This window comes from Nanorana parkeri, unplaced genomic scaffold (genome assembly GCF_000935625.1).
Source record: "Nanorana parkeri isolate BGI_ZX_2015 unplaced genomic scaffold, ASM93562v1 scaffold559, whole genome shotgun sequence".
NCBI lineage: Eukaryota > Metazoa > Chordata > Amphibia > Anura > Dicroglossidae > Nanorana > Nanorana parkeri.
Window position 1 is genome coordinate 834,965 of NW_017306827.1, and position 18,414 is coordinate 853,378.

At 45.2% G+C, this 18,414-nt stretch overlaps 1 protein-coding gene across 1 annotated transcript in view; it reads right to left on the reverse strand.

The window, feature by feature from the left end:
• The window catches only part of LOC108791545 (carboxyl-terminal PDZ ligand of neuronal nitric oxide synthase protein-like), an 82,499-nt gene that overhangs the window by 63,877 nt on the left and 208 nt on the right, over nt 1-18,414 (reverse strand). Inside the window, exons 2-3 of the mRNA XM_018562057.1 lie at nt 18,246-18,387; nt 3,201-3,272 (exon numbers count right to left, since the gene is read on the reverse strand). Of these exons, the coding sequence (XP_018417559.1) occupies nt 3,201-3,272; nt 18,246-18,350 (177 nt within the window). The 5' untranslated portion in view covers nt 18,351-18,387. The remainder of the gene's footprint in view (nt 1-3,200; nt 3,273-18,245; nt 18,388-18,414) is intronic.

The window sequence follows — 18,414 nt, forward strand, 5'->3', positions numbered from 1 at the left end:
ATCATCCATCCAAAGACAAACTTTAAGATCTGCAGAAGATCCAATTCCCAGGCAACCAAAACAGAAGAGGAACGCAGCTCTTCAAATGCACACAGTGCTATACAGGGAGTTGTACAGGAGAAAGGGAATTCACTGGCTTCTTGTCTGTGTCATGGGTTGAGTAAATCGACGCACCAAGATGGTGGTAATGGGGCAAAAGAGGCAATTACTGGTTTCAAGGTTAACATGGTGAAGTTTTTTTTCTTTTTTTAAGCAGAGAACATTGCTGGAGTTCAGCTCTTCAGCAGCTCTAGCAGAATGTGAATGACTCTGCTGTGCTGGGTAATAATATTAATACAGGAATTTATCAGAAGACTGAGGAAATTCAGTGCAATACAAATTTCCTTCGTAATAAAACAACAGGAGATCAATTTAAAACCAAAAGGGTAAAGGTACATATGGGCAGGGCAATACACAGAGCAATACAGAAATTCCCCAACACACAAAAAAAGCTAAATAAGCTGTTTCAACATCTCATGATGGTCCCCAACTCAAAACTATCTACTAGCAACGCATACATTAAGTGCAAGCTTAAAGTGACATTAAACCCTCAGATTTTTTAACATAAACCAATACTGTAATGTGTGCCTTACTGTAATCCATGGTTGTTTCCCTTCTCTTTGCTGCTCTTCCTTTTAAATCTGTATCTGCTCTCATGCTCTGCAGAACTTATGTTTTGCAGCAGACTACCTTGTGCTAGGAATGGATACACGGTGTCTGTGTATAGATTTGTATAGGCTTGTAACCTGAGCCAGCACTACAGGAAGAGGCCCTGAGCTGAAAAGGGAACTTCTCCCCAAGCATGAGAAGACATGAGGATTTAAAAGGAAGAGCAGCAAAGAGAAGGGAAACAACCATGGATTACAGTAAGGCACACATTACAGTATTGGTTTATGTTAAAAAATCTGAGGGTTTAATGTCACTTTAACTGGAGAAAAGCGATATATACAACCCCGGCCATCCACATTATGTAATAGAAATAGTGATTCATCAGACCAGGCCACTGTGGTCCAGTTCTGATGCTCATGTGCCCATTGTAGGTGTTTTAGTGGTAAAAATGGGGCAACACGGGCACCCTGACCAGTCTGAGGCTACTCAGCCCCATATGAAACACACTGCTATGCACTGTGTGTTCAGACACCTTTCTATTAGAATTAGCAATAACTTGTTCAGCAATTTGAGCTACAGCAGCTTTTCTACTGGATCTGACTACAAGGGCCAGCCTTTGCTCTCCATGTGCATCAATGAGCCTTGGCCACCTATGACCCCGTCACCAGTTCACTGGTTTTTCCTGCCTTGGACCACTTTTGGTAGGTCCTGACCACTGCAGACTGAGAACATCCCACAAGAGCTAGAGCTGTGAAGTTTCTCTGACTCATCACAATTTGGCCCTTGTCAAAGTTGCTATAATTCCATACACTTGCCCATTTTATCGGCTTCCAACACATCAACTTCAGGGACAAAATTTTCACTTGCTGCCTAATACATGTCGCCCCCTTTCCCAGCTTCATTGTAATGAGATAATCAACGTTATCCACTTCACCTATTCTGTCCCCAAAAGACTGTGGTTGTAGCTGCAAATATGTGGAAAAACGCTTGTCTATTAAACGACCACACAAAAAAACATGCTAAATTCGAAACGCTATACGTACAGAGCCTTACGGAGGTAAGTCATCTGTTTTTTCCACTTCCATTAATGTAGCCTCATCTATCCGCGCACAAAAATTTAGAATAATATTAATATCCAGCAGAGAGGCCTGTCTGTGTCTACAAACTGCGCCATGGACGGGCAGCTTCTCTAAGTCGAGCTGTCAGATTTCCCAACACAGCCTGTCAGTTTTGCACTAAAAACAGACAAAAAGACTGCAGACATCAAAGTTTAATTGACGCTTCTCAGTTTCCTGTCAGGTCCATGCTGCTATGAGAATTGTATTTGCGGAATTAAAATAATTTTTGTGGAGGTAAGGCACCCCCATATGACCCCCAGATGCTGCCACAGGATGATGTATTGTCTGTAGGTGACATAAATAAAGTGTATAGAAAAGACATTTTTGTTTAGTTTTAGATAGAATGTGGAAGGGTTAGATATCATCAGGATTTTTTTGCCATTTGTGTCCCACTCTGGGAAGATTCTCCCTCGTGTCCAGGTGACCATTGTCTTCAGTACATTTCCCTACATTTTCAGTACATTTCAGTACATTTCCCTATTTTATTTTTCTAACAATGTGCCCGCTTTCATTTTCCTAAAGTTTAATTATAGAGTAAATAGCGGTTGATCCTGCCACTTTCAATTCTGAGTTTGCAGTGTCAACAATCTGCAGGCTAATCTAGTCACTGCAGTGCGTATACTCCCGTTCCTTCCTCTGTTCTGTCCCTTTCAGCTTCTAGCTGCCCATGTCACAGGCAGCAACAGGGCTGTTCAGTGTTCATGATTAACAGAGTATGCTCTTCTCTGCCTTGCATATCCCAGGGAGGACGACATGAAAAAGTCCTGTCCGCTGAGATAGGCTGTGCAGAGCGGAGAAGCAGTTACGCGACTCGCACAACTGAAATTTAAAAAAAGTGATTTTGGATACCTATTTCTCAGCATCACACACACACACACACATACACGCTACAAAAGATGGTCAGAGACTGGGTTCGGGACAGCACGAGAGACTGCTAAAGATCACTACCATCACAGACCGTTTATAAATCATTCCTTCCACATTTGTGTTTTCTTTAGCCCCCTTAAAATATAACATCACATCATACTGATATGCCTTCTCAGCAAGATCTATTCTGAAGCTCAGTGGAAAAAAAAGAGAAACAGAAACAGACAAAACAAAAAAAAGTGAAAGAAATACCAAACTGTTTAACGAACAGAAGCATGTCTAATAATTATTTTTCCATCACTGGTCGTGACTCAGCACCTCGGTAGGGAAAACATGACTTCCTACTAGCTGCTGGGGCGCTGAAGAGTGCACATAATGCCTGCCAATGGGCCACATGCTGCTCTCAGGCCACAGGCTGGACAACAGGGCATTGCATTGACTTACTCATGCCCAAACACAACTAATTGTAAATCTCAGCTACTAACTAGTACACAGTTTACATAAAGCATTCATCTTCCAGGCCCACATGGCAACATTTGCTCTGTCAGCAGAAAATCGAAATCTTACCCGTATCCTTCTCATTGCTGCCACAATCTCCACCCGGCTGTTGGGTCTCGGCACATCCAGGCTGCCAATATACTGGAAGGGAAAAGAGATGGTTAGGATTATTATCTGAAATGACAGGCTGGTAAAAATCCTGCCAAAGGAAACTGCCAGACACGATACAATTTGCTTGTATCTGGACAGATCTAAAAACTGAAGCTGCCCAACATATCACATTCTTATTGTGCAATCTCAGAACAACCTCAAAGCGTATTGCGCTATAAGTTGTTTCTAGAGCTATAGAACACTGTACAATCAAAATAGGTTTTATGTAGAAAAAGAAGTTAAAAAAGGTGTATGTCTACTTTTGTCAGTTAAAAAACTGATATGTCAGTTATGCGTGCAAGCAAGCAGATTGCATAGCTCTGCCTTCTAGTATCTTTCAGGGTTCCCTGGCAGTGAGATCTCCTGGTCAGAATTCTCAGCTAGAAAACAATATTATTAGCGATAACCCGCATTGATTTACTAAACAAATATACGTCTTTGTCTTGAGGAAGTAAGCAAAGCGTAGACTAGCCTTTCTCAACCAGGGGGCTGTGGCACACCGGGGTGCCTTCTGGCTCCCTCAACATTTTCTGATCGTAGGATTCGGATGTGAAGAATGGAACTCTGATGTGAAAGGGTTAGGGTGTGATTTAGCGTGCGGGTCCCCCTTACATTTTAGGCTGGGGTGTCTCAAGATTTTGTATACTTTTTAAAGGTGCCGTGAGTGAAAAGGTTGAGAAAAGAAGCACAAAGTGTTGCAATGGCCCACTCATAGTCCAGACCTCAACCCAATTGAAATGCTATGGTGGGACCTTAAGAGAGCTGTGCATAAACAAATGCACGCAAACTTCAATGAACTAAAGCAACATTAAAAAGAAGACTGGGCCAAAAAGACTGATAAAGTCATAAAGGAAAAGGTTACTTCAAGTTATTGCAGCTAAAGGTGATTCTACAAGCTATTGAATCATAAGTTGTACTTAGTTTTTCACACCCGGCTTCTCCATTTTGGCTTTAGGTTTGTAAAATTGACAATGACACAGTGTGATATGTCATGTGTTGTTCATCTGAGGTTGTATTTACCTAATTTTAAGCCTGCTGAGGAACAGATGATTTCTATTATGGCCTGATACTTAAAGGAGAACTATGAGATGAGTGATTTCCACTCACCTCATAGTTCTAGCCGACCTGTGACAATGAGACTGTCACAGGTCGGCTCAGTAGATCGGGAGGTGAGCGAACACATACCAGGTTCGCTCACCTCTCGATCTTGTCACGGCTCTCTGCCGTGACAGGGGGAGGGCTGGATTCCCCTCTCCGATCTGCCAGCGCTGACTGGCGGAACGGACGGGGGAGGGGGCGGGTACAGCTGGCTCTGCCTCTAGATAGGCAGAGCCAGCTGTCACTCACGCAGCTGGGCGGATCCCGTCATCTACGTCGGGATCCGCTCCGGCTGCGGCGTCTCAGTATACCGCGAGCTGTAGCTCGCAGTATACTGAGCTTAGGGTAACGGGAGGACGCTAGTTTGTGTCCTCCCGTTACCCTAAGGAGAACTATGGGGAAAAGCCCTGACCCCATACTTCTCCTTTAAAACCAAAGAATTCAAAGAGTGTGTACTTTCTTTTTCATAAAACATTTTTTTTTATACAATATATCTATCTATATAGATAGATATATAAATATTACACACACACACACACACACAATGTATAGAGGGGACAGCTTCAATTGGTAATCTGTCTCTCTGTGTCCATCCCCCCAGACACTCCACGGCCATGCTAGTGCCCCTCTATCTGTACAGATTCATGTCACTGGGATGGGTAGGGGAAGCAGCATGTGGCATCCCCCAATCCCAACAGCCAACCCCCCCTATCATCCTTTATCCCAGATTCTGGAGGGAACATAATAGCAGAACAGCTCACAATGACAATTCTTTGCTGGCAAATACTAATCAATGGCCGCTTTGTCTGTGCAGTAATCCGACTGGCTCTGAGCAACCCCCCCCGCTACTTCATCTCATTGCAAGGGGCCCTGTGAACGCCGGGAGGCAAATTCAAACTTGCATTGGAGGTAGACTGTTGTAGGATGGAAATATGAATTGTTTATTTTTAAATTTATTTATAAATTTCAACAAATACACATTGATCGTCCTATCTTCTCAGCCTCCAGCCCCAGTAACTAGTTCTTTGCCTTTTCCAGACTTCTGCACTGACCTTTAGGTAAATTGCAGGCATTCCTGCAAGAAAAGGGTCATATAGATGGATGATGTATTCCATGGTGCTGGTTCCATAACTAGACTTTTCTGCTGCGGGCGACTTGTTAAAGAGCGAACAGTCTTTTCCATTAAGAGTCCTTAAGAGTCCATTGACTGATCACTGTTATTTGACAGTGATGATCTGAAAACAGCGAGTGGTGCTTAAAAGCTTGAACCCACCCCAGGAATGAACATGAAGGTGTTAACTATGCCTCATAAGTATCTGTATGGAGTTGTCAACCCCCCTTAGGTGTTTGTTAGCAGTGTGAAGGGGTTAAATCCCACCCAAGGGGCTGGAACCATCTTTAAATATAAAGTTAAAACACCAGATGTGTCACAAAACACAGGATAACGAGTGGAGATCAGGCCAAATCTGGAATCATCTTCAGCTAATTAATATATTTCTGGCTCCGCATTGGAACATCTGGACATGTTTTTCTATCACAAGACGACTCATCCAGCCAGAAGTGCAGAAATTAAATTGTGCATTGATCGGTTTTCATGTAGAACATTAATAGAGACTGAAAAGAAAAAACATAAATCATTGACAGAAATAGAATAAACGGCAGGCGGAGACAACATCGCTTGCATTTCCATCATGGAGGCTCTGCCAGAGAGGACGCCGTGCGCCCTTCACATCTCCATCTCTGCTGTCTATCAGGGTGCTGTGTAATGGACACTTTTTACACAATATATACTGTACGCATAGGATAAATAGGAATGACTGGCACACAGGGAAACCAATCAGACAGAGCTTGACGCCATTTTGTCAAGACAACCAGCACAACAGGTTTACATAATTTGCACCTAAAAGCAGTATTTCAGTTTTCTGAATTTTTTGTCCAAAATGACCCCCATGCCCGCTTCTTGTGCCACTTAGGACTCCGGTTGAGAGATCTCAAAAATTCCTAGCTCCAGTTGACAGAAATTTCTATTACAAAGTGAATGATGGTTTCACTTTTCCTATAATGCAGAATAAAGAAATAACACTATTAAAAAGGAGAACTATGGGGTTAGGGCTTTTCCCCATAGTTCTCCTAAGGGTAACAGGAGGATACAAACTAGCGTCCTCCCGTCACCCTAAGCTCAGTATACCGCGAGCTACAGCTCACGGTATACGGAGACGCCACAGCTGAAACGGATCCCGACAATTATGTCTGGATCCGCCCCAGCTGCGTGAGTGACAGCTGGCTCTGCCTATCTAGAGGCAGAGCCAGCTTTACCCGCCCCCTCCTCCAGTCAGCGCTGGAGGATCGGAGCGGGGAGGGGGAAATCCAGTCCCTCCCCTGTCACGGCTCTCTGCCGTGACATGATCGAGAAGTGAGCGAACGCCGGTATGTGTTCGCTCACTTCCCGATCTACTGAGCCGACCTGTGACAGTCTCATTGTCACAGGTCGACTAGAACTATGAGGATGAGTGAAAAGCGCTCACCTCATAGTTCTCCTTTAGGGATTCCAGACAATGACAAGACTCTGTGCAGCACTGACAGGTCAAACTAAAGGAAACCTGTCCTGAGAGACAAATCCACATGAAATGCATGTGGTCTAGGGATGGCGTTGTGCCGACATATACTCTTCTGCAGCTGGATGATATTGGTGTCTTTTTGTTTAGATTTGACATTGTTTAAGTGTAATTTTCCATTATTTGTTGGCAAGATTACAATACTCAGCGGAGAACTCTTCTTTGACATCAGCTCTGAGGATTAAGCCTCTCACATTTGATTACACTTGGTATTGGTTATTGAACATTATAGTTCTCTGCATTGGAAGAAATAAAGCAATAAAGCCCAGAGACATAACATGACCTAGCATTGTTTCTGTACATCCTCCTACTGCTTAAGAGTGGCAGTTGATAGTGGGATTAAACATGTATGTACTCTCCACCTTGTAGAGATACAGTATCTGGAGGAATCTATGATGTAAAGCCTTGGTGCCTAACATGAGGCCTGCTAGCACTCAGCATGTGGCCTGTCTCGCCTGCTCGCATGTGGCGAGTAAAAAATCAAGTGAGGGCGAGTGGAAATTTGGGTCTCCAAGTACCGGTCCGCAGGCCAACTCCGGCCCGCGAGCCTGTACTATGTGACCCGCTGATATGTCAGGCACGCGGTCGCAGACCGCGTCCCTGACTGACGGGAGCAGCTCCACGGTCTGCATCTGTGTCGGATGCAGACCGCAGAGCTGCCCTGGTCAGCTCTGGCTTCCTTCGGCCAGAGCTCTGACACTTCTGAGCTCCGGCCGAAAGAAAGAATGTATGTGAGGAAGATCGATCCCTGGTTATCTGGGTGTGAACAACGGCCCGTGCGGCATTCGTCGTCCAACCACGCCACCAACCTGCCAAAAATCGTACGATTTTCGGCAGGTTTTCAAGCTTGCTTGTAAGACGAAAGTCGTACGACCTTACAGTAGAAGCGGTCACACGCTGCCCATACACCTGCCGATTATCGTACGATCGCAGGATCACCCACGATTATCGTACGATAATCGGCAGGTGTATGGACACCTTTAGTGTATTTGTATATTAGGCCTCATTCACACCTACAGTATATTTCAGGTGTGATTAGAGATTCCTGTGTCAGGTACTTGCGTTTTCCTGCAGCAGGAATCCCTAATCTGCCGTTTACAAGCGGCAACTATCATAAGATAAGAATTATCATAAGATTATTTAATAGGGTGTGTTTAGGGGCGGAGTTAAGGCCGGGCCAGTGGAAGGTGGGGCAACTGGTGGCTAGTAACTCTTAAGGCCTGGCTAGTAGCTCAGGACTTCAAATTTTGAGCCCTGTCCTAGACCTCTGATCAGGTCTGCAGCACAGGGGGATACACGCCAAAATGACAGCAGCTCCAGCGGGCTATAGAGCTTGAACCACCAGCGGTCAGTGACAGCCGCAGTTCAGCATGAAGCTCAGGGGCTGAATCGATAAGCTCCCGGGCTTGTGATCCTGCTTCTAAGTGCGCCATAGGAGCACTGGCAGCCAATCATCAGAACAACTCTCAACCCTGGGCAAGCCCCTCCAGCTACTCCCCATGCGCAGTGACAAGCACAGCAAGTCAAGGTGAGGTGTGCAGATTCTGCTGTGCAGGAATCAGACAGTGTCTAGACGGGGATCCATGAAGTGTCAGTGGAAGCCAATTGCCTGTTTCTTGCTGCTAAGGGTTGTCTGTCAGAGATCTGTGTTAGAATAATTTTGCTTAATTTAAATTACTCCGAATTGCATTTATTTATCTGTTATTTGGGATTGTAAAAAGTGTATAATGGAGCCAGCTAAAATAAATACATAAATAAATATTGGCACATCCTTACAACAACCCATATTAGGGATGCACCGATGCACCAAGTATTCGGGCGAGTACTTGTACTCACGCAAATGCGCCGATACCGCAGGGGAGCATGGAGCCTGGCTTCCTGACCAATCAGGAAGCTAGGCGGCACATCATGAGCCGCCTCCCTATTTGGCTAGGAAGCCGGCTTCACTTGTTACAAGCAGCCTGGCTTCCTGACCAATCAGGAAGCAGGCCATGAAGTGCCGCCCGGCTTCCTGATTGGCCAGGAAGCCAGGCTGCCTCGAAATGGGAAGCAGGTGTTCTGTCTATAGAACACCCCCAGGGAAGCCCCCAGGCAATCAGGAAGCTGGGCGGTGGTCACGTTAAGTGCGAACAGGGGCCAACAGTAAGTTCATGCGTCATTCTAAATGAATGACACTGCAACACACACACAATCTGTGGTGTTTTATCACACATTAAAGCAACTTTAAGACAAACTATTGTGCAGCCCTCTAGACATGTTAAGGGCCACACTTGAGGCCCCTATATTCACTAAGATGTCCGCCACTAATATAAAGTGTAAACTTTATTTCTTGGTTTTAGATAGAGTGGGGAAGGATTAGATCCCCGACAGGTTTTTACTTGGACTCAGTTAGAGTAGATTTCCCCTTGCTTCCTGGCTCATGGATAATGGATTCTTTAGACAGGAAATGAGGGAAACTCTGCAAACAGGGACACAGGCAGATTCTGCTTTATTGTCCAATCACATCGTAGCATTGCATGCATTACTTATTTTCACTGCAGCGCAAAGTATTACGATACCGCACATTGCACTCCAGCGCACAATGGCCAGGAAGAGCGTCTGGTACTATTCAAATGAATAGCATTGTACCTACCGCACAGTAACGCACGCTAGGTATGCGTTAAATCACATGGTATCATGTGATTAACACATGCTATGGTAACCTTCCATACGGTTTTATTCAGGTGATGTTATACTAACAAACTACATGCAGCACTATCCTCCATCTTTGAAACATTACCCATGGAAGAGTCGCTCGTGTAATGAGGCCAAGATGTTCCCCAGCTTGTCTGGTAACCCTACAGATTTCCTCCCTCCTGTGTAGTGTGCGGCGCCCACCTGACGTGTTAGAACAGATTAGATTCAGGTGCGGAATCCTGCTATGGAGCGATGTGTCAGCGTAGCTGAAGCCACCGATATGAAAATGAGAACATTTCCCAAAAACGCGGGAGATTTTACACAACTCCATCGTGAGCTGACATCACTTTCTGTGCTCGTCTCTTCAATAAACCTGATTGAAATCAGCATGAGAAGGGCAGAGCAATCCACATATCATGGAAATCAATTTACTGTTTGCCATTTTGCTGAAAGAGCCGTTTTATGTCATGGTATATAATCTTTATGCAGCATTAGCACTGGATGTCCTGACTGAATAAATATTCACTGTATATTTTTACATTTCTCTGCTATTTTTATATGGCCGCATGAATTCTATTCAACGCGACGCCTCTCAGTGATTGCAGAAGCCGCAGGAACGGTGGCAGCTTGGAGATAATCATGTGACCCCGTTATTACTGAGTAATGCCGCTGCCCTGCACAAGAGAAAAGTTTTTTAAAAGTGGCACGGTTCCCAAGATGAGGAGCCAGGCGTGTGCGGCCCCTCCGAAAGGCTGGCAGATGAATGCGCCATGGTAACAGATGGTCAGGAACAATGCCGGAGCCTTAATATATTGGACAAAGCACATAGACAGAACTACCCCCTGCCACACCCAGAAATGTCTCAGAATACTGGGACCTGAACGTTAGGCCTTCGCGTCTCCAATGAGAAGAGAAAAAAGAAATGCTTCCAAGCAGAAACCTCAGGTAATATGGAATCCATTATATCATTACATAGTATTTGAGGTTGAATAAAGACACAGGTCCATCAAGTTCAACCTATTGCGTGTATGTATGTGATTGTGCATGTGTGTATACGAGTCCTTGTGTGATCTTGTTTTTAAGAGTACCTGTACCCCTGTATGTTATGGTCTCTGAGGAAGGTGTCTAAATGCTTTTTGTGGCACAGGGTAAAAAGATAAGTCAAAATGTTCTTAAGCCATTTCAAATTCTGATGGAATCACTTAAAATGGACGCTTCTTGAGGTTTAGAGGTTTTAGTTTCCTGCAGAATCTGCTGGTCCCCTGAGCACTGGCTCTGATATCCTATTCCAGGGCGTCTCCTTTCCTTTACAGGGTCCTATGGAGCCACCATTGAGTATGCTGGTAAGCACAAACGAACAGGCACAGTAACGCACTGGAGACTGCTCTGTCCCTTGTGATCTTGTACTGCCAGGCAGTTTAAGGAAGTGAAGGTGAGAGAGTTGGTGCTAGCTGTTTGGAAACATCATTATGGTAAGCGCTTGGGGAAAAAAGAAATACCTTTAATAGTGTAACACTACTTTAAATGGAACTTTACCAACTCAAAGTCTCCATTACAAGCAGCAGCATGTGCCCTGTCTGTATGTTCTCCACACATTTGTATTGTTTCCTTCCACAACCCAAAACACATACAAGTGAGTTACTGTGTTTTTGGGTGGGTGTATGTGGCCTCTATCAGAAGGACCTGTGAACCACCATGGACAACTTCAAGTCCAGTAGCCAATGTGTGAAAACAGTCTTCTCATTACTGAATATTCAAAGGTCAGAGAAGATGGTGTCCCCCAGCATCTATCTCCAAGGTTGGGGAGCTTGGTTTCAACTATCTATATGAAACGTGACTGCCCAGCTATACGCTCCTTCAGAGCAGGAACTGGTGCCACCAAGCATTTCCTCTGTAAAGACCTGTGGGACTTGCCTGTCCAATGTAAATGTATGCAGTGAAATATGTCACCCTGTAGTTTGACACTTTTTAGGTGTATTTAAAAAAAAATAGACAAAAAACCCATCACATCAAACCACCAAACGGTGGCAGATGCAAGAGGTAGGGAAGGTCTGTATTCCGGTTTATTTTGTAATACTCAGCCTTGAAGTGCAGTAACGCACAGCAAGCAACCAGATGTTGGAGATGGAGACAAACAGAAATGGACAAAAAAAATCAGATAACACAAATCACCACTTAACATGACACAAAAACCTTTGTCCAGACTGAGAGAAATATAGTTTGTTAGTAAAGGCAGTGTGGAGATTGCCATAGTAGAGCACGAGAACATCTGTGCAGGAAGCAGCATGTGACAGATTGTGTGCCAATAATCCCATTACAATAGAGGGATGAAGATCAGAAATCCCTCCAAAAAAAATTAGCTTCAACAGATGAATTTAAGGATACTGGGTGGAGCAATGCGAATCATCCCTTAATGACCCAACTGCAGGAAAAATAGAGCCATTTAACCAACTGTCCATCCAGAACTGCTGGTTTACTGCCCAAATAACCAACCAACTGTCCAAGAGCCAATGAGTTACAGCCTAAATATAAAGCTATTTTATCCTTTAACTGTCCATTCAGACGCACTAGATTATAGCACAGACACAGCCTAAATATAAACAACCATCAAACGGTCTTCCCAGAGATGCCAGCTTAAAGCACCGATATAACCTAAATAAAAGAACCATTTATCCGATAACCCATCCAGAAACGCTAGTTGAGCAAGCATACAGTTTAATAGTGAGCCATTTATCCAAGTGTCCATTCAGAGGCACTGAACAGTGGTGTCAAATAGGCATCCTGCTGAGGGGTTCCTAGCCAAGTCTGTAATGCTTGAGGGGCAGGCTGGAGAGCAGTCACTGCTATCTCCCCGTCTGCCTACGTACTGCCAAACAGTGGTAGAAAGAGCTTTAGAAGTACAGGCCTTGTTCACACCAAGCGCGGAGCAGATCGGGACCAGAGCATGTGCAGACCGGATCAAAACTGCGTCCAATGTATTCCTATGGTATTTTGACCTCCAGTTCACATTGCAGCTTGCGGATCCAGGCCAGATCCAGACCGGATGAAAAAAATGCGACAAGCCCTATTTTACCTGCTCTGGATCTGGTCTGGAACGCATCAAAAACGCATCTAAAACGCATGGAAGTGGCTGAAAGCCCATGTTAAACTTTAAAAAAAAAAATGTTTTTTTTTCTACCAAAACCGGCCCTAAACGCATCAAAAACGCGGCACAACCCACTACACTGCGTGTGCAGAAACCTGACCGGATCTGGTCTGCATTTGGTGTGAACAAGGCCTAAGGAAAAACACTGACCCCCATAGTTCTCCTTTAAGAGGTAAATGGTTGACCTGAAGGCTGGTCAATGTATCAGCTTGATCAGAACAAAAACGTTAGCCATCCTGTGTCTTTAAGGCACGGAGGTCCGTTCCTACCAACAGCATACCAGGTCTCCCTTGCATTCCCCAGTTTTTCAATTGTTCCATGGCTCAGCCTTGGTTTTTAAGAGCTTATATAAAGGGTTCCTTTCAGTCAGGTTCAACATTGGAGCATGGCTCCTGTTTCTTCTAGGTTATGGGCTTAAAAAGCCAACCTCAATGGCCTTTCATAAATCTATGTCAACAGCCATTAATGCAGTTATCCACTGTCAAGGTGGACATGGGTATGTCCTTCCAAAATTAAGCCACATGAGCTGCAGGTTTCAAATTCATGTTGAACTTATCGGGACCTGTTCCTGGAGATAGGCTATGAACCATCTCCTCTCGTCACTTGGCCATGTGTGACACAGAGACGTAGTTCCCTACACCAAGCATAATGCACATTACTGTTGTATTACTTAGCCTATAAAAGAATAAGTAATAATGCTTTTATTCTGCTATATTTATATGCAGAGAATTTTGAGAATCCTGGCACTTATGTTAGTGGCCTTCACACAGATATCAAAGTGTGGCCCATGTATGAATGTGCACCCAGCTTTACAGGCCATACATGAACTTGAGTTTGACATGCCTGCTCTAGATTATAGCATGGCCACAGACTAAATATGTAGCCGCTTATTCAACTATCCATCCAGAGCTAGTGATTTACAGCACAGATCTAGCCTAAGCAGAGAACCATTTATCACACGATCTATACAGAACCCTAGTGCCCGCTGGCTCTCTCTCTGTGGCCCACTGCATATTGGGCACTTTGGCAGCAAGATGCACTCTGCATTCCCACACTCAACCGAACCCAGTGCTGTCAGGCAGAATAATTCACATTAAATGTTTTAGGATGTCCCCGAGAGTAGTATAGTCCCAGCTCGACTTAATTAGGGAGAGAGCAGAGCTGAGGCGCGTGATCTGGTAGGCAAACAAAGAGGGGAGTTAACAGCAGTGCCACTGACCACTAGTGCAGCAGGAGAGGGTTAAGAGCTGAATGTACATTGTGGAGCTGCCGCTCATTTAGTACAAGTGATCTAATTAGATCACTTGTATCAAATTGAGCTGCGGCGATTGTGTCTGCCCGCACCCATATTGTGTCTGCCCGCACCCGCTCTCCTGGGGGACCCCACCGAAAACTACGGCACAACAGCTCAGCCATAGAGCAGTATGGGTGTACTATCTGTACCCCGTACTGCTGTCCAGCGCAGTCCTCCCCTATGCATTTTTAATTTCGCTCGCAAATTGCAAGCACTCATTGGTCAACGTGGTCAGATGACTGCGCTGACCGGTGAGAAGCGCTATTTAGCAGTCAAATATGTTTTGATTAGGGGTGCACCGATAATAGTATCATTGCGATACCGAGTATTTGGCCGATATACTCTGACTGGCAGTGTCGTAGGGGGAACATGGAGCCAGCTTCCCGTGCAATCAGGAAACCGTGCGGTAAGTAATGAATTGCCTCCTGGTTTTCTGATTGGCCGGGAAGCTGCCTCTTTGCTGATTGGCTGGAAAGCCGGCTTCTTGGCCAATCAGCATCGAACCAGCTCCCCGGTCAATCAGGTCATTACTCGCCGCCCGGCTTCCTGATTGGCCAGGAAATCTGCTTCCTGGCCAATCACAATCAAGCAGGCCAAACAACATGGAGCAGGCTTCCGTGGCAATCAGGATACCGGGCAGGATGTAATTATCCGCTGCCCGGCTTCCTGATTACCAGGGAAGCCTGCTCTATGTCAGCGGAAGCACCGGTATTAGTATTCAGTGTCGGCGAGATCCGAAAGCAAAATATTGGTACTCTATACTGAAAAAACGGTATTGGTGCATCCCTATTTTTTTGTATCAGGACAAGTAGATTGTCATGAAGGACAAGTAGATTTGGCCCCCGCTTTAGTCCTTGGACAAGTAGTTTTTTTTTACATTTCCACACCCCTGCTCAAATTATCTCTGAATTGGTGCGGGCACTGTCCTTCGTTCTGGAGGGGGTTCTCTTTAGGGTCATGAGAGGACATATGCTAACCTCCTCCTGTGACCCAAAACTCAGTATATAGTGAGCTATCGCCCACGATATACTGTGAGTGCCGCAGATGGGACGGATCCCGACTGTCGAGATCCACCCAGCTGCACGAGTGACAGCTGGCTCTGCCTATCTAGAGGCAGGGCCGGCTGTGCCCGCCCCTCCCCTGTTTATTCCTCCACTCAGCACTAGAGGATCGGAGAGGGGAGGGGGGAATCCCTGCGGGGAGCGGTGACTGACAGTCACTGCTCACTGTAAGGAGATGATCGAGAAGTGAGAAGATCGGTGGCATGTTTCTTCTCACTTCCTGATAGAGCCGACCTGCGACAGCTTCTTTGTCACAGGTTGGCTCTAACTATGAGGATGAGTGGAAATCACTCACCTCATAGTTCTCCTTTAGGGTACCTGAATGCATTTTTAAGATTCAACTCCTGAGTTTACTATTGCTTTAAGGGCAATGCTGTGCTTCATATCTTGTGGATTTCCTTGCAGGTACATACAGCCCATGCAGAGTCTAAACATGAAGCAGCCCGAGATATGGATAGACAGGTCCAGACGCTGTGCACATTACCTGAAATTACCAACACAGATATGTGCACACTGATCGGTACTCCCAGCAAGGTGATACTAGCAGAATATGGTTAGTGCTAACCTGTGGGTTCCTGGCTTACAGTAACAACTACACTCAGATTACAAGCAGGGCATACAGTCTTTACATCACAGCTTTTCAGCCATGTATTTATCTCAAGCAGAGCCATTTCTTCTCCTTGTTCTGGAATATAATGCATTGCAAAGCCTTCAATCGTGCAGTCTCCAGAGGAATGTACATGCCTGGTACACTGGCGTTTTGGCTAATGGCACACAGGCATCTGTAGCCTATCTGACCGCCAACGGATACCATGCGGAGTGGGGCATGGAATATTGCCTTAGTGGACTGGAAAATCTCCACCCAGAGAAGAGTATTCATAAAAGGGATAGGTCCTCAGATGCCCATACAGCTGACATGTCTGAGAGACGGCAATGATCCATCTGAATACACTGCAGTACTGCAGGCCTCAGGTATCACACAGATTACTGGGCCCTCTCTCTATCACAACAAACCCGAATCTGATCTTCCAAAAGCAGAACTCCACAGTGAAGAAGCCATAAATGTCTGCGTACACAATCCTGCTGGCGATGTAATAACATTATTAATTACCCGCAGTGGACTGTGTTAAATTGGACATGGCAGATTATTTCTAACAACATTCTTTTGTCCTCTTCAGAATATTAATGAGAATGTCAGGAGCGCTAAAATATTGTACCCAAGTCCTCAATGAACACAAGCAGAGAATTAATTCAGCAAAGACACGGGGACCCCTATTAACCAATCAGCAGCTTCCGTTCATCTTCTAACCAGCCCTTGAAAACAGCTGCTGGAATCCGATTTGCTGTTATGAGGAACAAACATTTTTATACAAACATTGAATTGCTATGATCTGTTTATGACTATAAAAACACCAGAGACCCCCACAACAAATAGAGAGGAGACTTGGCAGCATTAGAACATGTCCCCCGTCAGAGCACACAGACCTGGTGACTTGTCACGGGCAAGTTTCAGCATTTCCTCTCATGCAATCCCAACCTACCTCCACGCCCATCAAGTGGACAATTTCCCCCCAATATAGAAGACATGTTCTGTACTATTTATTGTATTAGGAAGAATTGTGGCTTTTATAAAAATATGGAACATTGTAATTATTTACAGAAGCAAAAAACAATGATACAATAAGACATTACAGATAAAAAGAAAAATCACAGAATGTAGAGGGGAGAATAGATTGTAAGCTCATCTGGTGCAAACTAATGTGACAGCCATTCTCTGAACAGCATTGCAGCATGTGTCAGAGATATATATGTGGTTTAATAATAATTGTACTGTGACTGTGGTATGAGTAGAAGCACCTTTGGTGCAGAAACTGATGTGAATGGCTCAGAGACTGTTGGGAATGATTTTTTTTAGTAACTAAGCTGCAGTTTGTATAAAAATACCAACTTTGCTCCAAGTCAGAGTCAACAGGTGTTCAGTGCCACAATGCACTGTGGGGCCTCAGCTATGCACTGAGAGGCACCCGCTGGAGCTGAAATTAGAAGAGTCCAGGCTGTGATTGCTGGATGACATTGCTACAAATTTAGTGATTTCTGATGTTTGAATGGTGGACAATGAGACAACCAGGGTCTGATGTGTACATTTTCAGCCCCCTCCATTGGCAAGCATTATCCAGCTCCATATTCACAGCATCTAATACACAGTTACCACTCAGGTGGATACGGTGGCATCTAGAGAACGTCACGGACCCTCAACCATGCTGATATGGTAAGAGAGGACAACACTCTGGATCTTACATTTGAAATGAAAACTGTACGTATTACACCACCGCCAGCTGACCCACTTTTCAATGTCATTTTACCAGACAAGGATTTGATTGGCTGCTGTGAGGCAATACTGACAGTAACAGGCAGGTGGGGACAGTAAATGGTGGTAGGTGGTCACTGCAGGTGGCATTAGGTAGTCAGGGCAGGTGATTGTAGGACAGAGTAGATCATGGAAGGTGGCCAGGGCAGGTGATACTAGAGGGTAGCAGGTCACACCACATGATGGTAGGAGGGTACAGTGGATGGTGGCAGGTGGTCATGGCAGATGGTAACAGGTGAACAAACTAGTTAACAGTAGGTAGTTAGGGGGAGGCGATGGTGATGAAGGGTACACTAGTTAGTAATTGGTGGTCATGGGGAAAACAGTGGCAGTTGGGTTAAGTATATGATGTTCGGTGGTCTTTGGTCAGTGGCAGATGGAAAGAATAGATGTTGGCACAGTAGATAGCAGTAGGTAATGGCAGGTAAGCACAGTATAGCAAGGGAAAAGTCTAGGGCAGCGGTGTATAGTAGATGGTGGGTTGGTAGTCAGGGCAGGTGATTGCTGGAAGGTATAGGTGGTGCTAGAAGGAGGGCACAGTAAATGGTGGTAGATTGTGAAGGCAGTTAATGGCAAGTGGGCACAGATGGTGGTAGGTGATGATAGATGGGGATGATAGGAGGGAATCGTAGATGGCACATAGATAGGTGGGCAAAGTTGATGAAGGCACATGGGCTGAGTGGATAGTAAGTGGGCACAGAAGTTACCTTGGCTTGGAAGTGGATGCCATGCTGGAAGGCTTCCTCATTATGGAGGGGGATTCGAGAATCACATCCATCATCCACCAGATTGTACCGACTCCGCACTGGCATAATGCCCCCACAGCCTGTCCACTGTATAAATGAAGGGGGGGGGGGGGCTTTGGTTGGGCTGAGG